Below are 15,055 nucleotides of genomic sequence, written 5' to 3'. Positions count from 1 at the left end.
GGGAGATTCCTGGTGGGATGTCACAATCCTGCTATCAAGTGTCTTTGTTAGTGAGATTTAGGTTCAGAAGAGATTTAACTATATTTACATTTCCTTCTACCTAAGCCTCCTTCAGTTTTGTTTATGGAGGGGAGGGTGACATTAGGGCTTGAGGAACTGAGTTATTTGCCTCTGGAAATTGGGCTATTGATAAGGTAACTTCTTTGTTTGTAGATCTCTAGGACATTTGTAAACCAAGGGAGGCTCCTGTCTTGTAGGATTGTGATCTCTGCTAGTTAACTATTTGTTTCTTGTTTATGGCAGTCAGGGGTGCCTGAGAAATGTCACATATATTACTGAGGGGAGGGGAGTTGGTGGAGAGGGGGTGCAAGGTGCCAGCTTTTGCTTTGTCCTCAGCCAGCCTCCTGCTCCCTCATCAGGTATTATACAAAAACAATGAATCATGGAATGTTACATTAAAAAATAATGATGTACTGTATGGTTACTAACAGAATTTTTAAAAAGATAAATGATAGATTAGATAGATAGATAGATGATAGATAGAAGTGTAGAAATGAAAATGAAAACCTGCCGTTTGCAACAGCATAGATGGACCTAGAGGATATTATGCTAAGTGAGATAAGCCAGTTACAGAAAGACAAATACCACATAATGTCACTTATATGTGGAATCTAAAGAAGTGGAACTCATGCAATAGAGTAGAATGGTGGTTGCTGGGGCTAGAGGGTGGGGGAAATGGGAAGATGTTGGTCAAAAGATACAAACTTTCAGTTATAAGTTGAATAAGTTCTGGAGAACCAGTGGACAGCAGGGAAATTATAGTTAACAAAAATGTATGCTTAAAATTTGCTAAGAGAATAGATCTCGAGTATTCTCACCACAAAACAAGAAAACCATAACTATGTGAGGTGAAGGATATGTTAATTAGCTTGATTGTGGTAATCATATCACAGTGTACAGTGTACATAAACATCACATTGTACACCTTAACTATATGCAATTTTTATTTGTCAATCATGCATCAATAAAGCTAAAAAAAAAAGAAAAATGTTAATGCTGGGACTGCCTCACAGACCTGGTCTATAGATGGGCCATGAGGAAAGATTATGGTATAACCCTCAATAATTCTAACGTCTATTAATTCAATTGTCTTCATCAGACATTTCTTGAGCACTTTACATAGGTTATCAGCCCTGTGCTGACCCTGGGGAATACAGAGATGAATCAGATATAATTCCTATTAGAAGAATTTTACTCCCTTGGATTTAAGATGTCTTCCAAGGCAATCAAGAGAATTTAAGTGATGGATTTGTCAATAAAAGTATTGCAACTAAAGCCTTCTCATCTTTCATGCCTGGGTGGAGTAGTTGGTTAAGTGTCTGTCTTTGGCTCAGGTCATGTTCCTGAAGTCCAAGGATCAGCGGGGAGTCTGCACTGTCTCTCACTCACTCTCTCTCACTCTCTTTTTCAAATAAATAAATAAAATATTTTTTAAAAGGAGTTGCATAGACATAAACTTATAAATTCAGAAAACTAGAAGTTAACTATTTATCCTGCTTTTTTTAGACCAATTATACCCAAATAATAGACCCCAACCTATGCAATTTACAACTATTTATTTAGTGCCTACTATGTGCCAGATAGTGCCCTGATGGTTGGAAAAAATCAGCAAAATAGGCACAAAATCCATATATGTTGGAACTTGCATTGTAGTTTCATGAGATAGAAAATAAATTACACATGTGAAAAGGAAGTAAATTACTAGGATACTAAAAGGTGATCTGGGTTGGTCAGAAGCAAAGCAGAATATGGAGCTCAGCAACAACCAGGTGCTCTTGTACCTTAGGTCCATCAAAAGTCAGCTAACACTTCTGTGATCTTTCTCCTTCCTGACACACATAAGCATTGTCAGGAGGAAGGGAGCACCACCCATAAATGACATCACCCATCCACCTCATTCCAACTTGGTCCTAAGAGTCTTAAGGGCATTACTAATAAGCAGAAAGAACTGGAGGAGAAGTGACCATAATATCTCAAAATTACTTGCTTTTCCCACCAAAAACTTCAACAGAACTACCTACTATTGTATTCCCTCTCCAGTTCCCTAAGTTTTCGGGAAACCAAGAGGTTCTCACCCAAAGAAAGATGGCCCAACACTGTTTCCTCTCTCCAAAATTTAAGTTCCAGCAAATTATCTCTAAATTTATATATATATATATATATATATATATATATATATATATATATATATAAAATTATATACTGGATTATTCTAAAATCACCAGGAAATATGCAGGAAATGCCACATGATGATATATGTTGACAGGAGCATCAGTTAGTAAATGTTCCAGATGACACTTTTCAACAACTCTCTGGTTTGGCAAGATCCTCATAAATCACGGAGACTCATTTCTAGCTAATGTTTGCACTCTCATCTGGCCCTAGGACTGCGAGGTCTGATGATGTCAGTCATGTTGGCCTCTCTCATGAGCTCCCTGACCTCCATCTTCCACAGTGCCAGCACCCTCTTTACCATGGACCTCTACACCAAGATTAGGAAACAGGCATCAGAGAAGGAGCTTCTTATAGCAGGACGGTGAGAGCATCCTGATTTTTGTCTAAAATTTCTCTGGAAAAGTGCAGAAATAAAAGTGAACTAGAGCCTTCTCATCTTTGGTTTCAGTGAAATAAGTCATAGAATTCTAGAATGGGGAAGGGACATTAAGAGGACGTTTAACCCAACTTTATCTCTTTCCAGATACAAAACTTGGGACCATAGTTTTAAATGGAATAGTTGCTTTTTCAGACTTTCAAATGCCTCTCTGATTGTCTCTTATTTCTTCCTCTCATCACACTCTCTTCCACTTACATCTTCATGAAACTCTAGTGTTTTTCATGGGGTATAAATTTCCCACCTACTCCTATAGGCTAATACATTGTCTCTAGAAGTTTCTGTGTACATCTCATGAAGCAGTCCAAATTAAGTCATCCACACACTGCTACAGGGTGGTTTATCAACTGCATTCATTAAGAAATGGGTTGTTATAGGGTAGCTTTATTTTTAATTCTTTCCTTTTTTTTTAATTCCTTTTCAGTGTTCCAGAATTCATTGTTTATGCACCACACCCAGGGCTCCATACAATACGTGCTCTCCACAATACCCACCACTAGGCTCACCCAACCTCCCACCCCCTTTTAAGGAATCTACACACTATTTTCCAAAATAGTGTGTCTAGTGGTGTCTAGACAACTTGTCTGCACCAAGTGGTGGTGTCTGCACCAACTTGCATTCCCACCAACACTGTAAGAATGTTCCCCTTTCTCCACATCCTCTCCAACACTTGTTTCCTGTTTTGTTAAATTTTTGCCACCCAAAGATACAGATGTACTGAAAAGAAGGGCCACATGTACCTCAATTTCATAGCAGCAATGGCCATGATTACTAAAATGTGGAAAGAGTCAAGATGCCCTTCAACAGACAAATAGATAAAGAAGATATGGTCCATATATACAATGGAACATTATGCAGCCATCAGAAAGGATGAATACCCACCTTTTGAATCAACATGGACAGGACTGGAGGAGATTATGCTGAGTGAAATAAGTCAAGCAGAGAAAGTCAATTATCATATGGTTTCACTTACTTGTGGAGCATAAGGAATAACATGGAGGATATTAGGAGAAGGAAAGGAAAATTAAATTAGGGGAAATTGGAGAGGGTGATGAAGCATGAGAGACTGTGAACTCTGAGAAACAAACTGAGGGTTTTGGGGTGAAGGGTGAGCCTGGTGGTGGGTATTAAGGAGGGCATGTATTTCATGGAGCACTGGGTGTGGTGCATAAACAATCTTGGAACACTGAAAAAAAATTTAAAAATGTCAAAAAATAAAGAAATGGGGCATCAAGAGAAACTGACTACATATATAAAAGATAGTAGTTTACTGAAGACCGTAAAAATTGCTTAGTAAATTAAGCACTTCCAGGGAAAATTCCAAGGACTCACTTGGTCCAGATTTTGACTCTGGAAAAATGCTATAGAAGAACAGTAAGGGATCTATGTTTTTTGGTAGAGAAAGCGTTAAGACCTGAATTCAGTAAGCCCAAAAGAAGAAGTCCACTAATAGGCATATGATCTTGGGTATGAATGCTTTTTAAGTTTCAATAATAAATTAATGAATTTTTTTTCTCTCTCTCTTATTAAATGCCTCCTAGGTCCCAGAATACAAATATGAAAAAGGACATATACGTGAAAAATAATTTCCTGCTTTATAGAATTTGTTGGGAAGATAGACAATTAATAAACATATTCTATGTCTAATGACAGAGAGTGCTAGGGAAAAAATTAAAGCAGGATTAACCACTCAAGACAGCTGTTCAGGGTGTCTTCTTTGAGGAGGTGGCATTTGAGGGAAGCCCTGAGGGAAGTGTGGGAGTAAACCCAGTGGCTTTGTGGGAATGGAATAGTAAGTGCTGAATTCTCACAACAGTCATGTGTGCAGTGTATTTAAGGACAGCAGGGGTGAGGTTGGCACATGATGAGCAAGTGGAAGCATGATAAGAACCAAGGTCTAAAAGGTAAGTAGAGGTGAAATTATGTAGGACCATATAAGCTATAACAAGATTTTGGATTTTATTCCACATATGATGGAAAACAACTGAAGATAAGAGAGAAAGGTAGGTACATTATTTGCTTCCCAATGATGATAACAAGGAGAACAAGGGTAGTGGGCATTATTTTTTCGTTAAACTTTATTATCTAGGAATCATGCTCAGACTTTCCATGGTTTATCACATTTAATTACTGCAAGGTTGCAGAAGTTTGGCAAAGCTTCAGTGAGACACTTGTGCCTCAGTCTCTGGCTCAAATGCTTGTCCCTCATGTCTCCCCAACAGCTCTGTTTCAGGTGAGCACAGAGAAGTAACAAAAGTCCAATAAATTGTTCATTTATTTATACAATAAGCACAGAATATTGTGGAGTTTAACCTTAGTCATTTTCCCTGGACCCCAGGAACCTCTAAGCAATTTTTAGCAATATTTTAACCAATTCTTTCTACCTGCCAAGGTACTCAAGTAGTAAAACACACAAATTAACATTTCTGGCCAATTCACTCAGCATTTTGGAATAAAGGATATTTTAATTAACCTGGGAAGCCTGACTTAGTTTTCCTCAAGCTAGGAAAAAAGATTAAAATGGGAATCACTTTCTTTATCATACAAATAATTACTTACTCATAGAAATAGTGTGATTTTTTTTCTAATTGATATATTACATAAATTGCGTTAGAGAATTATTAACAAGTTGGTGACATTTGAACTATTATGAATGGATGTTTAACCTTATAGTTGAAGCTGCTGTTACTAATTATAGACAAGCAATTTTTTTATTGGCATTTTTCTAACCAATGGTCATTAAACATGGCATGGCTTCATGTGAGGTCAAGGATTTGATTTTTTTAAGATTTTTATTTATTTGACAGAGAGAGACACAGTGAGAGAGGGAACACAAGCAGGGAGAGTAGGAAAGGAAAAAGCAGCCTCCCCACTGAGCAGGGAGCCCGATGTGGGGCTCAATCCCAGCACCCTGGGATCATGATCTGAGTAGACACGTAATGACTGAGCCACCCAGACGCCCCTGGGAGTTTGATTTTATTTGGAAAATCAGTGAATGACCACGAGAATGAATTCAAGAACAAAAGCACAATAGAAGTACCCATAATACTTTTGTTTAATATTTAAATCATTTTGTTTTCTCCCCAGGCTATTTATCATTCTATTAATTGTCATCAGCATTTTGTGGGTCCCATTAGTTCAGGTATCTCAAAATGGACAACTGTTCCATTATATAGAAGCAATTTCTAGCTACCTTGGGCCTCCTATTGCAGCTGTCTTCCTGCTTGCCATCTTCTGTAAAAGAGTTAATGAACAAGTAAGTAAAAATCAGAAAACTTCTTTCAAACTAGAGTGAGAAAATTATTTCTTTCACTGGTAGAAAAATGCATTCTTTCCACCCTGTTAATACAACTCAAAGCCCATCTCAATTATAATCGTAGTCAGTTACAATTCCTCATTCTCACTGAAGTGTGTAAATATATAGGGCACACTTATAGTACAGTCTTTACATTTCTCACAAAATATTATATATACAGGACATGACAATGAGGAACACAAGTTTTGAAGTAAGACTGACAGGATCCAATCTTGGCTCTACCATTTTATATCATTGTGATCTTAAGCAAACCATTTGTTTCTGGGTAGAACAAAGATAATCATAGTGCCTAACTGATAGAATTGTTCTGAGGATTAAAAGAGATTTTTTTAATGTGATGTGCTCCAGTTCCATCCATGTTGATGCAAATGTTGGGTATTCATCCTTTCTGATGGCTGAGTAATATTCCACTGTATATATGGACCATATCTTCCTTATCCATTTGTCTGTTGAAGGGCATCTCAGCTCTTTTCAGTTTGGCTCTTGTAGACCTTGTTGTTATTAACATTGAGGTGCATGTAGCCATTCTTTTTACTACATCTGTATCTTTGGGGTAAATGCCCAGTAGTGCATTGCTGGATCATTATTGATTCTTAGTGGAGAAAGCAGGTAGGATGATAAATATGATCTATTCAAATGAGCTTCTCATCTTTTCTAAATATTCTGATTTTATTCTTATTTTCTTTGCAGGGGGCCTTCTGGGGTCTAGTCACTGGACTTGTGATTGGTCTCATTCGCATGATTGCAGAATTTGTCTATGGAACAAGTAGTTGTTTGGCTACCAGTGACTGTCCGAAAGTCATCTGTGAAGTGCACTATCTATACTTTGCCATCATTCTCTTTTTTGTTTCTGTGCTGGTCATCCTGGGAATTTCCCTGCTAACAAAACCCATTCCTGATGTACATGTGAGTAATGAGTAGTAGATACACACTCATTTTAAAATAAGAGTTCTTTGCCTTCCAGGGGATTGGGAAATGGGCTTCAACCTCAAAAAAACTTCACAATGCATTTGGGAGGTAAATCTTCATCTTTGTTTTAGGATACCAAGAAGAGAGTAATTAGTGTTGCCTAAGAGTTTGGAAAAGTCTTCAAAGCAGAGCTTTCATCTGAGCTGGTACTATTTAGTGGCAAGTAGAATTTCATATGCGACACAAACACTGACACAGATTTTTTATTTAAAAAAAGCGGGTACCAGTTGTCAGGAAAAAGAAAAATAGAACAATGAGATGCCTTTCAAATTAGCATAAATGTTTAATATTAATATGTCAAGCTTTGGTATGGATGTTGGAAAATGTCCACCCTCCAAAATTGTTGGTGAATATATGAATTTTATAATTTGTAGGAAGGTAATTGGGAAGTATTTATCAATTAAAATTCTCATACCCTGTGAGTATGAGATTTCTAGGAGCTTATTGTGGATAAATTTTTGCACAAGTAGGGAAAATATATGTATAATGACTTTCTCTACCAAAGGCTTTTGGTAGAAAAAAGATGAAGACAACTCGAATTTCTCTCACTAGTGGAATGGATACACAATAGAACACTGAATATTATGCAGCTGTTCAAGAACTTGAGAAGCTCTATTATTTGCTTTTTTAAGTGCCCACGATATGGTTAAGGGGGAAAAACACTTGCAGAAATATATACTATTATATAATACCCCTTTTTGAAAACAAAATACACATATATATGTTTGTCTAAGTATAGACAAAATACCTTAAACATATACACCAGAAATTCTCAGTAAAAGGTATCTCTGGGGAAGGCACTATAGAAGACCAGCAAATATTAGTCTTTTTTTTTTTTTTTGAGAAATGTCTGTTCATGTCTTCTGCCCATTTTTTGACATGATTATCTGTTTTGCATACAAATGGCTAACAGACACATGAAAAACTGTTCATCATCACTAGCCATCAGGGAGATTCAAATCAAAACCACATTGAGATACTACCTGACACCAATTAGAATGGCCAAAATTAACAAGACAGGAAACAACAAGTGTTGGAGAGGATGTGGAGAAAGAGGAACCCTCTTACACTGTTGGTGGGAATACAAGTTAGTGCAGCCACTTTGGAAAAGTGTGGAGATTCCTTTTTTTTTTAAAAGATTTTATTTATTTATTTATCAGATAGAGATCACAAGTAGGCAGAGAGGCAGGCCGAGAGAGAGAGGGGTAAGCAGGCTCCCCGCTGAGCAGAGAGCCTGATGTGGGGCTCGATCCCAGGACCCTGAGATCATGACCTGAGCCAAAGGCAGAGGTTTAACACACTGAGCCACCCAGGCGCCTCCTGAAAAGAAATTTAAAAGAATAAATAAAAATTTTTAAAAAGGTAAAAAAAAAACAACTCATTTTAAAAGATATATTGCTTATATACTAATATTTTTTTAATTTATTACATTTATTTTGCATTAATCAATCTTTGAAGCAATATTTATTGGAAATAAATTTATTGGAAATAAAATTTGCTACCTTGGAAAGTAGTAAATATTATTTGTGGAAGGGAAACCTGAAGTACAGAATGGCTCAAACTACTTTACCAAAGACATGTCACCAGAAGTCATAACTAAATATTTATGTTGAATATTGGGAATTGAGTGAAAAAGACACTAAAAAAATGCTAGTTTTTAAAAATATATAAATATTAAGCTCTTTTATGGCAATAAAAATAACTACAATTTATTATAATTTTTAGAAAATATGTGTCTGAAGGTTCAATGAGACCTTTTATCTAATTTGTATTTCAGTTTCACAAATACACTGTCTGGTTTGAATTTTCAAAATCAACTGATAAAAATCAATAGTCATTTCAGAGGAAGTCATGAGGAGTGTTGTAGACCTAACCTAACAGAGAGAGAAATCTCAGAATGATAATTTTTTTTTACCTTGGGAAGACTACAAATTACTTGTCCAAGTTAAAAATTCAATAAAAGAGTTTCAGTAAAGAAAATAGATATTGTTTAAGAAGTGTTAGGATTAAAAAAAAATCTTATGAAGCTATATTTAGGAATCTTAGTGGTAAGGTGCATGTGCCTGCTATGCCAACAACAAACAAAAAAGCCAATTACAAATTCTGGTAAATCTGTACAAGAAAGTCCTGAGCTAAATATGAAGCCAATTAAAATGAAGCATGACTTAGAACATATGATAGGTTATAATTTTGAAACCCATTTGATATTTGGAACCATTTCCTTGGAATGACTTAGAGCTGATTTTATTCATTGTGTCCAAGCACATGTCTTGAATCTATGGCACTGAAAAAGTTATATAATAATATAAATAGCTATTTATTTTCAAATTCTAATCAACATATAAAGCATGGAAGTATTAATCACATTTGCAGAAAATAATTAAAATTCTATTAAGCTTATAACAGCTTTAAAATAATGACACAGTTGACAAAAGTTTGGAGGTTGGCTGGGAAATGGATGTGTAAGAGCATAAATTGTTATCAGAACTTAATAGCAGTTCATAGATACTACCTAAACATGATAAATCTAAAAATGAAGCTTAAGAAGATATTTTAGGGACACCTGAGTGGCTCAATCAGTTAAGCATCTGACTTCAGCTCAGGTCATGATCTCAAAGTCCTGGAATTGAACACCAAGTCTGCTCTGTGCTGGCCAGAGAGTCTGCTTCTCTCTGTGTCCTTAGCGAGCCCATGCTCGCTCTCTTTCCTCAGATAAATAAATAAAATCTTTCTTTAAAAAAAGAAGATATTTTACAAGTTACAAGAGTAACCACTAGACAAACTGCAAGTAATAATGATGCAGCTAATAACAGCTGAATGAGGGATGCCTGGGTGGCTCAGTTGGTTAAACAGCTGCCTTTGGCTCAGGTCATGATCCCAGGATTCGGGGATCGAGTCCCGTATCGGGCTCCTTGCTTGGCAGGGACCCTGCTTCTCTCACTGCCTCTGCCTGCCTCTCTGCCTGCTTGTGTGTACTCTCTCTCTCTCTCTGGCAAATAAATAAACTCTTTAAAAAAAAAATAACAGCTGAGTGATAAGGACAATGAGTGATAAACCTTTGACTTTTATAAAATTATAAATCCAGAAGTAAGAGTTTTAAGCATATTGCTTAAAAGTGTTTAAGAACTACTGGAAGAGTTAAAAACAAATAATTTTAAATGGTTAGTGTGTTTTTGTGAATTAGTGTGGTAGAAGACCTTTTTTTGTTACATACACTGTTAAGTGCCATTTGATTTTTTTGCACTACACAGTAAACAAATGTACCATCATATTATTGTAAAGATTTTCCCATCACTAATGTGCTTGTCTTTGGTCTCTGTGCAGCTGTATCGCCTGTGCTGGGCTCTTCGGAACAGTACAGAGAAACGAATTGATTTAGATCCAGAAGAGATAAGACATGAAGAGGCTGATGGTGATGTTGATGAATGTAATACCTGGTTTACATTTGGTTTTCATGTGGAAACTCTATGTACCTGAATTACTTATGTTTGCTTTATTTTTTAATGCCAGTAAATTCAGTTTCTGAAAAAGCTACTAGATTTATGGCAAACTGAAACTTTAAAATCTTACCACCCCAAAACAAAACAAAACAAGACAACTCTTTACAAATAAAATATCCCCATTCACCTACCTATCAGTCTCTCTGTTGATTCATCCATCATCCATCCATGGATCTGTGTTCCAGCTCTGAGGTGAAAATCAATTCCAGTCTCTCCTGTTCCGTCACGTATTAAGTGTTCAACTAATCAAACTTGATTGATCATGATTACGTGTACCTGGCATCTAGTCCCACCTTTTTCTCCAAAATTGTTTCTCACTATTCTCTTCAATATACCCTGCACTCCGGCCAAGCAGATTTCTTCACTTTTCCCCCACATATACCAAGCTCTTTAGAATATTTTTACCTCTCCTATCTAAGAGAAAAAAGTTATCCTTTGAAACTAGGTTCTAATCTCATTTCCTTCAACAAAGATCCCCGTGGATCTTTGTTTACTTGGTTTTTTTTTCTTTTTGAAAGTCTGCTTTGGTTTTTATTTTGATTGTGTGGTCAGAATGACAACCATTGTATTAATCTGGTCCTGGAAGTGAGCCTTTGTTGTAAAGTGAATTTGTTTCTTTTTATTATTATTGTTATGTTCAATTAGCTTGAGATATGTTCTAGAAAATCCTGTTTTGTTTCAGTAAGAAACAAATCAGAGTGGAAGATATACCTGGTATTTTTAAAACCATTGACAAAGTTTAGCACTTCAGGAAATGTTGTCTTGAACTATACGTAATTGTTTCATTTGGTTTGGCTTAGATTCCTCAAATCTAGGGGAGGATAAATGTCTTCTACTCCTTTTAGATTTTTATATCAGTGTTCCTGAGTAAGACTGTCTTATATAGTTTTCCTTTTTTATACTTTGTCTTATTTTGGTATTAAAATCATAGTGTTCTATAGAATGAATTAGAAATATTTCAATAAGATTGAAATGATTTCTGCGTTGAAATTTTGGTATTTTGCTAATTATACCATTAGGCATTAGGCCTAGTGAATGTGTGTGTGTGTGTGTGTGTGTGCGCGCGTGTGTGTAAGAGAGAAAAGGAGATGCTATAGAGGTATTTAGAGGTTTCATTTCTTGGTTAATCAGTTTGGGAAAATTATATTTTCTAGGATTGTATCCATTTAGTACACATTTTAAATATATTAACATAAAGCTATTCATACTATTTATGGACTTTTCCATCTCTACTACCTCTGTAGCTATGCCTTCCTTTTGACTCTTAATATAATTTTTTGTGATTTCTCTTTTTTCTTGATAAATCTTACTAAAGAATTGTCTATTTTACTTTTCTTTTACTTTTTTTATTATATTATGTTAGTCACCATGTATACACCATACCTCATTACATTTCTTTAAAAAAATTGTTTATTTAAGAGAGAGTGGGTGAGCAGGGGGAGGAGCAAAGGAAGAAGGAGACAAGCAGACTCCTGGCTGAGCAGGGAGACCTATGTAGCACTTGATCTCATGACCCTGAGATCATGACCTGATCCACAATCAAGAGTTGAACTCTTAACTGACTGAGCCACTCAGTTCCCCCTATTTTACTTTTCTTAAAGAACTAATTTTGGGTTTTGTTATTATTCTCTATTGTTATCCTTCTTTTCTATTTTATTACCTTCTTTTCTCTGTTGCATACCCTTCCATTTACATTATTTGGGTTTGTTCTGTTGTTATTTTTTCTAATTTATTTTTTAAGATTGTATTTATTTATTTGAGAGAGAGAAAAAGAGCATCTGAGAGAGAGAGAGCACGAGTGGGGGATGGGGCAGAGGGAGAAGGAGAAGCAGATTTCCTGCTGAGAGAGCCTGATGCTGATGCAGGGCTTGATCCCAAGACCCTGAGATTATGACCTGAATGAAAGGTAGATACTTAACCAACTGAGTACCCAGGTGTCCCTATTTTTTCTAATTTAAATTTAATAATTCTTCATTAATTTTCAGGCTCCCTTCTTTTATAATGTAAGTAAGTAAGGCTAGGCATTTTCCTCAAAGTAATGCTTTGCTACATTTCACAGCTTTTAATTTGTAGAATTTTCTTTACCATTTGTTTACAAGAATAGTCTTACCTTCATTATGGTTTTTCAAAGACATTGAATTTAGAATTATGTTCTAAATTTTCTAATGCAGGAACAAATAACCTTGTACTTAGAGCTTTTTGCATTTTTACCAGTTTACCTTTGGGATAGATTTTGAGAAGTTGAAGTTTTGGGTCAAAGGGTTAATAACTAAGCAATTTTGCTCTACACTGCCAAATTCCCATCCGTGAGAGTTGAGTCATGGTTTCCTAGCACCAATGTGTGGGAGTACCTGCTTCCACACAAACTAATATAGTATATTGTGAAATTTTTAAATTTTTGTCACTGACAGATGAGTAGTGGTATCTCAGTATCATTTTATTTCAAATTTCTATTTTTTTGTTGTTGTTTCACATTTTTATTTAAATCCTAGTTAGTCAGGGTGGCTGGATGGTAAGTCAGTTAATTGTTCAAATCTTGATTTTGACTCAGGTCATGATCTCAGTGTTATGAGATTGAGCCCAGTGTGGAGTTCTGTGCTCAGTGCAGCATCTGCTTAAAATTCTCTCTCTCTCCCTCTGCCCTTCCCACTTGCACTTTCTCTCTTTTTAAAATAATTAAATAAAATCTTTTTTAAAAATTAATAAATTATAGGGCACTTGGGTGGCTCAGTCAGTAAAGCATCTGCCTTTGGCTTAGGTGATGATCTCAGGGTCCTAGGGTCAAGCCCCACAGCAGGCTCTTTGCTCAATGGGAAATCTGCTTCTCCCCCTCCCTCGGCCTGGTGCTCTTCCTGCTTGTGTTCTCTCTCTCTGTCAAATGCATAAATAAGATCTTTAATAATAAATACATTTATTTATTATATAAATTATTAATAAATAATTGTTTATTTAAGAGAGAGTGTTTTTTATTTATTTTTTTTGTTTATTTATTTGTTTAAGAGAGAGTGTGTTTATTTAAGATAGAGTGTGTTTATTATATAAATCAAAAATAAATTTATTAGTTTAAAAATTAATAAATTCTAGTTAGTCAACATATAGTTGACTGGTTTCTGGTATAGAATTTAGTGACTCATCACTTACATATAACACTCAGTGCTCAACATAACAAGTGCCCTCCTTAATACTCATCACCCATTCAGGCCATCCCCCACCCACCACCCCTCCAACAATCTTCAGTTTGTTCTCTATGATTGAGCCTCTTATAGTTTGCTTCCTTCTCTTTTTTTTTTTCCTTTCCCCCATGTTCATCTGTCTTGTTTCTTAAATTCCACATCTGAGTGAAATCATGTCATATTTCTATTTCTCTGACTGACTTATTTCACTTAGCATAATACACTGTAGCTCCATCCAAGTCATTGCAAATGGCAAGATTTCATTCTTTTTGATGGTTGAATAATATTGCATTTTATATATATCTCTATAGATAGATAAATGATAGATAAATAGATATAGTCACATCTATATCCTTTCAAATTTCTCTTTTTTGAGTGAATTAATAACTGATTATCTATGTATGCATATGTGTCTACATGGAGTTAATGGAAGTCTTCTTTATTTTTAAAGTACATTGTATATTAAGAATATTAAACCCTTCATGGTATAAGATGCAAATATTTTTCTTCAGTTTGTCACTTGTTTTTACTTTATTGAACTTTATGCAATGCAAAAGTTTTCTCTTTTTATATAATCAAAGTTATCTATGTCTTTCTCAAAGATTCTTCTAACACTTAAAAGTGGCTGTAATCATTCATTACAGTCATCTGTACTACATTTACAGAGGTTTTATTTCCCATGTTCTGTGATCATTTGTTGTCCTGTTTGTTTGTTTGTTTGTTTGTTTCAGATAATCCTGAGGAACCCCGTGGATGCCTCAGGAAAGCTTTTGACTTATTCTGTGGTTTGCAGAAGACAGGCCACAAACTGAGCAAAGAGGAGGAAGAACCCCAGAAAAAGAAGCTGAGAGACACATCTGAGAAGCCTTTATGGAGAACTATAGTGAATGTCAATGCCATTCTCCTCCTGGCAGTGGCTGTCTTTGTCCATGGCTATTTTGCCTGAAGTCTATCTGAGCCACTAAATATTTATTAAGCAAAGGATAATTTTATTGATTTTTTTTTCACTTTTTGAGTTTGCTATGTTTAAAAAGGGAGGTAATTTCAAAAGGGAGAAAGAAATTGGTAATTTTATCATATGAGATGACTACAGACCTGAATTTTAGCTTTTGTTATTCCTTTGTGTCAATAAAGAAACAGTCAATTTAGAAAGCCAGGGAGCTGACTCTATATGTGTGTGTAAACTAGGAGGATTTGGTCTAAAGAAAATTTTTATAGTTCACCTAGTAGATTGCCCTACCTTATTCTTGCTTTCTGTTTCCAGAGATTATCACTTAGAAGGAATGCCTCTTCCAATTCTGCCTCATGTAGTGACCTCCCAACCTCAAGGAAAATAGAAATATTTCCTAATGGTTGAGGGGAGATGAGCCACAAATGTCTGTTGTAGATATTTTTGTGAACTTCCTGGAAATCATTAGCTTATGTC

At 35.6% G+C, this 15,055-nt stretch overlaps 1 protein-coding gene across 1 annotated transcript in view; it reads left to right on the top strand.

Annotated features, from left to right (window-relative positions):
• LOC116882739 (solute carrier family 5 member 4) overlaps positions 1 to 14,720 on the top strand; it is a 55,277-nt gene extending 40,557 nt beyond the window's left edge. The window contains exons 11-16 of the mRNA XM_032883254.1: positions 2,446 to 2,596; positions 5,759 to 5,927; positions 6,678 to 6,893; positions 10,281 to 10,373; positions 12,588 to 12,606; positions 14,361 to 14,720. Of these exons, the coding sequence (XP_032739145.1) occupies positions 2,446 to 2,596; positions 5,759 to 5,927; positions 6,678 to 6,893; positions 10,281 to 10,373; positions 12,588 to 12,606; positions 14,361 to 14,575 (863 nt within the window). The 3' untranslated portion in view covers positions 14,576 to 14,720. The remainder of the gene's footprint in view (positions 1 to 2,445; positions 2,597 to 5,758; positions 5,928 to 6,677; positions 6,894 to 10,280; positions 10,374 to 12,587; positions 12,607 to 14,360) is intronic.
• Positions 14,721 to 15,055: the final 335 nt, after the last annotated feature.

This window comes from Lontra canadensis, unplaced genomic scaffold, assembly GCF_010015895.1.
Source record: "Lontra canadensis isolate GAN:19392208 unplaced genomic scaffold, GSC_riverotter_1.0 scaffold87, whole genome shotgun sequence".
Lineage (NCBI taxonomy): Eukaryota > Metazoa > Chordata > Mammalia > Carnivora > Mustelidae > Lontra > Lontra canadensis.
This window is presented reverse-complemented; position numbering and strand designations above follow the sequence as displayed.